General features: G+C 45.6%; 1 protein-coding gene across 1 annotated transcript; it reads right to left on the bottom strand.

Moving 5' to 3' along the window:
* Positions 1 to 340: 340 nt before the first annotated feature.
* gpr17 (G protein-coupled receptor 17) lies at positions 341 to 5,648 on the bottom strand. The gene is made up of 2 exons (XM_068707853.1): positions 5,396 to 5,648; positions 341 to 2,919 (listed from the first exon to the last, which is right to left on the bottom strand). The coding sequence occupies exon 2, from the start codon at positions 2,909 to 2,911 to the stop codon at positions 1,892 to 1,894; it is 1,020 nt and encodes a 339-aa protein (XP_068563954.1). The 5' UTR covers positions 2,912 to 2,919; positions 5,396 to 5,648; the 3' UTR covers positions 341 to 1,891.
* Positions 5,649 to 6,433: the final 785 nt, after the last annotated feature.

Genomic DNA, 6,433 nt, shown 5'->3' on the forward strand with positions numbered 1-6,433 from the left:
ATCCACCCCAGAAGACCCCACCTGACTCCTGATTCAATAAGAATCAGGAGCGCTAGGGGTTTTCTAAAATGTGTACATTCAGGAAATACAAGTTTAAAATGGCTTGCCCTGTTCATGTGATGGACAGGAAGTCTTGCAGAAATAAGAGGAGGAAAATGAGATGCACGCAAACCACAACATGGGTCACATGACACAAAAAGAGAAGTACACAGTGACAAGTCACTGCAGTTTCGGAGGTTTCTGTCCTGCGCTCGAAATAGGTCTCCCACTTTCACAAAGAGAAGGTTGAAGTCTGAAATATTCGGCGACAGTGTAGACAAGACACATCATATCATCCACAGAGGTTGTGAAAACAAACGTTTACTCATTTATTAAATACAACTTGGAGCTGCGAAGTACACTTATAACTCACATCTTACTCAGTCAGTGTTAATCATGTCTGTCTGTCACAGACTGCAGATGGTGTCAAGCCAAACTGACTCATGGTATAAAAAAAGGGATTAATAGTTTGTCATGCAATAGTGCAATATCATACAAATGTGTACAAAACAATAAATGCATAGCATAGGAGAGTGAATGAAGAATATATGTACAATTAAGATTTGTCTAGCAAAAAGAAAATAAACATGGTACTGTCAAAAATACATTTGTAAGTGGATTTAAAATACACCTTATATTAAAACAACACAGAGTCTACAGCCATGCTAACCAAGCACAATGGTGCTTTGAGCACCACCATGCTGACATGCTCACAATGTCAATGCTAACATGCTGATGTTTGGCAGGTATAATGTCGACCATGTTCACCATCTTAGCACTGGTTGTGTTGGCATGCTAACGTTAGCTATTTAGCACTAAAAGCAAAGCACAGTCGAGGCTAATGGGAATTTCAATAGCTTTGAAGGCATTGGTCAAACAATCCAATCACATGCCAAGTATATAAAACCAATGTATCATTGCAGTGACAGAATGGGCCTATTCTTTTGAGCAGGTAGCAGTTACCGCACCATCTTACTTTCGAGTGTTAGCATGCAAACATGCTAATTTCAGCACAAATAAAAAATTGACCTTCATGGATATCTGTATGTCTATAATTCATGGCAACCCATCCAATAGTTGTTGAGATATTTCAGTGTGTACAAAGTGGTGGACCAGCTGACCGACATTGCCATCAACAGAGCCACACAACGCTAGCATGGCTAACAACACTCTAGATAACACATTTTTTTTAATTAAAAGCTAACAAGTATTCATTGCATTTGGCATAGGATACAAAAACAGTAACAGAAAATATCCATTAAAAGTTGACTATGTACATATTTGATCATTTGGTGTTTGACACAACAAGCTTGTGGAAACGGCAGACACAACAACTTTCTTCTTGTCGAGGTCACAGGCAACTGATGTCTCACAGACTCTGATGGCTGTGACGGCAAGGGCTAACGTTGGGAGGATCTCTGGACTTTTTCGCCAGACTTTTGACTTATGATGGCATGAAAGTAACTTACAATTATGTTAATTTGGGCCAAAAGTACCATTTAGATTTTAAACTGAATTATCTTCAATTGATTAGGTTACATTTGGAATATGAGTCTCAAACTTACTGGACATGGGAATGTCCATGTCCAGGTATCGTGAGTTCACAAAGTGTTGTTCTTAGTCCTCGAATGGCATCTGGAGTCCTTAAACTCTCTGGCACTCACACAGTTAAAGTCTGTGACGGTGAATGAGGCGTAGGGTGGGTTCTGGAACCGTGTCTTTAATTCAAGTTTAGTGGGGCTACAGTGGCACTTCAACTATATTAACAGTCAATTAAGAAACCGATTTTCGTTTGTGTTGGAAATGCATCTCCATCAAACAGTGCTCCGGACCGAGTTCAAATCTCTCTTCCTCAGAACTCAGACTTGGCGCTCACAGAGCTCTCGTGTGTTCCCTTCAACTCTCCGCTGGTGGCTCCCGACACGGCCATCGGATCTTTGCAAAACAATCGCATCAGAGTGCCGCGGAACTTCTCCGCGCCGAACAGGTAGATCAGCGGGTCCATGGCACCGTTCAGGCAGGTGAGGGAGGAGGTGAGGCGGTTGGCCAAGCTCAGGCCTCTGCGTGTCTGGCACGAGATACCGGGGTGGTTGTAGCCCAGGATGAACGTGGCCCTGCTCACATGATAAGGCAGGAAGCAGACCACATAGATGAGCATGACCAGGCCGATGGTGCGCAGGGCCCTCAGCTTTAGGGCTGGCTCTAACCTGGAGCCCCGGTGCAGGCTGTGGATTATGAGCAGGTAAAAAGTCAGGGTGGCGAGGAACGGCGGGGTGAAAGCCACAGCCAGGGAGATCAGTGCATTGCGCGAGGCCTTCTCTCTGTACAGCTGCGAGCACACCGTCATGCCGTCCACCTCCGCAGTCTGGCGGGTGATTAGCAGCGGCGCCATGGAGACGATAACCAGGGCCCACAGCGAGAAGCTGATGATGTGGGCGTAGCGGGCGCGGCGGACCTTCAGCGACCTCACAGCGTGCACCACGGCCAGGTAGCGATCGCCCGCCACGCAGGCCAGGAAGTACAGGCTGGCGTACATGTTGACGTAAAACAAGAAGCCCGCCAGCCTGCAGGGCACCTCGCCAAAGGGCCAGTGGCCGCCAGTGAGGTGGTAGGTGGCCCTCAGCGGGAGGATGATCACGTAGGACAAGTCTGCCACAGCCAAGTGAATCAAAAAGACGTTAGCCGGGGAAGAAGCGCCACGCTGGTGGGAGAAGATCCAGAGAGCCAGGCTGTTACCGTTCAGCGCCAGGAAGAAAACCAGGACGTAAAAGCATCCAAACAGCGTGTTCTCAACCGTTGTATCCACAGCCGCACAGCTCTCTGATGACTGATTGGATAGAAGGGAGGGCAGCTCCATTGTAGCAGACTCCATTTTGGTGACTGAGGAGACAAGCAAATAGTTTAAAATGTATCCTAAAAGCAATGTCAGGAATAATTACTGCAAACATTTCTTCTCTTTGGGATTATTAATAAAGCAACTAATGTATATTTGCGGGATGGATACAACTAAAACAGTCCATTGGAGTCATGACTTTTCTAAACACGTGCTTTTGATTTCTAAAATTGTTCATTGTTAGTATTCAGACAGCAAACTGCCCCAGTGACAGGAAACCCAACCCCTGTCCACTCTACTCCACACACACACACACACACACACACACACACACACACACACACACACACACACACACACACACACACACACACACACACACACACACACAATAGGCAGGGAGAGTACTTGTCACTGTGCCAGTCTCGCAAGGTAACAATAGATGTCAGTGTCCCCGGCTAATGTGCACATGCTCTCGGAGCGGATAATTACTTCATTCTGACCCGTGCAAGTATGAGACTTCCTCCGCACACTATTAAGTTCAGGAAGTCTAAGTCATCAGATCTTCTTTGTACAGCGTACAGCGTCAGAGTCTGATTTGTCAGCAAGAATGGTTTCATCTAGACTGAACTGAAAACTCTCAGGGGAATTGGGGCCAATACTGTGCAGTAAACACTAATTAGCTGCTGTATGTGTAATGATATAGTCTAAAAATCAATTCCAAACCTACTGTAATGCTAGCTTACCAGATGAGTGAAAATGTGTTTCCATGTGTTATTATCTTTTTTTTTTTTTTAAAAGGTTGGACATTTATTCACCTTCCTGCCGACAGTTAGCTGAGAAGATTCATGATTGTTCGTTTATCAAGCTAGAGGCAGCCGCCAGTTAGCTTAGCTGGAAAATAGATGTCCGCCAACTCGCACTTTAAAAGCAAGCCAGTGAACACGTTATATCTCCTTTGTTTCCGTAACGCTACAAAAACAAAATAGTTGTAGTTTTTCGTCAGTAGATGTTATTACCTTTGTACAAAGCCAGGCCAGCGGCGCTCCCCTGTTTACAATCTCTGTGCTAAGCTAAGCTAAGCTAAGCTAAGCTAGTAGTATCTTCTCAATTAGTTTGACGTGTCAAACTATTTCTTTCATGGTTACAGCTACATAAATAATGTTGGTAGAAAAAATAAATAAAAAATGCTTTAAAGATTTTTATCTTTACATGCAATGCATTTATGATTGCTGTAGCCTACATTTGAGTCTCCTGAGTGACAGTTTTAAGTTCAAACAGACCAACGTCATTTTGATCATTCCTCAAAGGATTGCATCGTTGTCTTTTGTTTTTCAATCTTAGAGGACTATTTTGACACACCTCAAAAATCACCACCCACTTCTCCGGACAAGTTCCAGCTGTCCACTCCTCTTTATTCGTTTTTATCTCCTTCTAATCTTCTTCAGCCCAACATCTACACAAACGTCTCCGGGGCGTGAACAGCAATAATTAATCTCAGGGAAGGCTTCTCTCGAACTTTCACTTTGTGGAGGATCCAAGAACAGCATCAAAACATGTGCAGCAGAGGATGAACTTGTCATCCCACAGATGTTTCTAGCTGAAGGGAGGTTCCCAAATACACAATGCAAATAGCTCACCAAACAGTGAAATGCTGCACCATTACAAGGCTCCTTAACAAAAAGGGAAAGGGATTGTCTCTTCTTTTATCTGACTGGGATAAATCTCCGTTTCACCAGCTCACTGATCGGACATTTGGCCCATTAGGAACCAGCCAGATGTAGCGGCGTAGGTTTTTTTTTTCTTCTTCAGTGTGTGCGCTACGCTCCTGCGCATACTGGAGCTGTGAGACCCACAACGGAGGGCATTTCTCAGCCAAAGGCTCAGAAGCGGCACATTCACGAGCCCCCCCAAGAAAAAAGGGTTGCAGTCCCAGCAGGGATAACAAACCAGGAGCTGCGCCGCTCAATGTAAAAAAGCTCCCGTAAATACGGATCCCCGAGGGATAATCCTCAAGAGAGGCAAATCCTGAAATATGCCTTCATCACAATGATCTGGGTAAGCAGATCTGTGCGAGTGTCGGCGGAGAGGAGACCGAGCATCCTGGCACCGGTCCTCTCCAGGGATTAGTCGGTAACAATTTGTTGCGACAAAACGGTGACAGCTGTAATGTGCAGAATCTTCTTTTGTTAAAACTCGTCACAGTTAAACCCAAAGTAGAATAAAGTCAATGTGAAATTTGGTAATTGGATTAAATGCTGGAAGGGTCTTGAAAAGTAGATTGTCATCAAAAGATCTGTCACAAAGCTGAGCTGTTTTGGGATTTACATGACAAAAGTGACACATTCACAGAATAAACTCTTGCTACTACTGCACACTGAACTTTGTAGCTAAAGGATATATTGTTCAACAGCAACAATTTAAGTAGAGTACCACAGTGCGCAGCCAGACTTTTCATAAAGCTATCCAAAAAACATCTCTACTGCTTTATCAAAATCTGAGGTAGAAGAACAAAAGACCTACCTGAGCTTCACAGTGAATGGACGTCTTGAAGAAAAGCTCTGCTGCTTGAGGAACAATTCAGCTGCTGAACAATTCAGCGCAGCAGCAGAGTGAAGACTGGGAGTCGGACCGGCGAGCTCTGGAAGGACTGACGCTCTGACACAAAGAACGCTGTCCTATGACCTCCTTCACTCTCCCTCAAGATGGTCTTGGGAATGAGACTGTAGCTCTTTTTGTGTCTCAACAAAATTTGATAACAGCAAGGGAGTCCCAATGGGAGCCGCTCGTTTGAACCTTGACCCCACCCTTTCTTACTCCGTCTCCTTCTCCTCAGAGAGCCACTTGTGCTCCACAATAGCCTGAGTCAGAATAAGCGGCACATTTTAGCAGCGGGGAGAAGAATGGCATGCCTCAGTCGCAACGAGACGTCGGGTATGACTCCATGGAAACGAGGCCCAGTGGTGCACCGAGTGCCTTTAGCCGTGAACTCCCACCCCCCCACTGATAGATAGAAGATGGACTGTGTTATTCATTTAGAAGTTTATGACTAAAGTCTCAGAGATGATCTTTTGTAGCTGGTGTGTTTAGCTCTACAGAGGGCCCCATTCCCTATAGGAGAGCGAGTGACAAAACAAGAGCGGGGAGGATTGGGTGTGTGTGTGGGGGGGGGGGGCACGCTTGGAGGAAACAGAGGCCCTTGTTGGTCTCTTGCCTCCTGGGGGCATCCTGAATTGGAATGCCCAAAATAATCAGTCACATAGCCATCGGACAGATGTGGAGAGAGTACCCGCTGGCTGAGGGGGGATAATATTTCTTTCATACAAGCAGATCACAGCTGTGTGTCACACACATCGGCCCTTTCTCTTCTCTGTATCATCGATATGCAAATAGCATTCTGCAGACTTGAATGGAGGCTCTATCTGTGCAGGACGGCGGAGAAGCTTTGACACCACCACCCTGTTAATCTACTGCCAACCGCTAATTGGGACGGCCCCCGGCTTTTGTCTTGGGCTGCTGAGCTCTGTCTGCTGCGCGTCTCGTAACCCCGAAGCTAAAACA

The sequence above is a fragment of the Cebidichthys violaceus genome, unplaced genomic scaffold (genome assembly GCF_023349555.1).
Source record: "Cebidichthys violaceus isolate CVI_PGR_0920_01 unplaced genomic scaffold, fCebVio1.0.p SCAF_13, whole genome shotgun sequence".
Lineage (NCBI taxonomy): Eukaryota > Metazoa > Chordata > Actinopteri > Perciformes > Stichaeidae > Cebidichthys > Cebidichthys violaceus.

Coding starts and splice junctions, on each gene's coding strand:
- gpr17 (XM_068707853.1), bottom strand. CDS start 2,911: ATGGAGTCTGCTACAATGGAGCTGCCCTCCCTTCTATCCAATCAGTCA.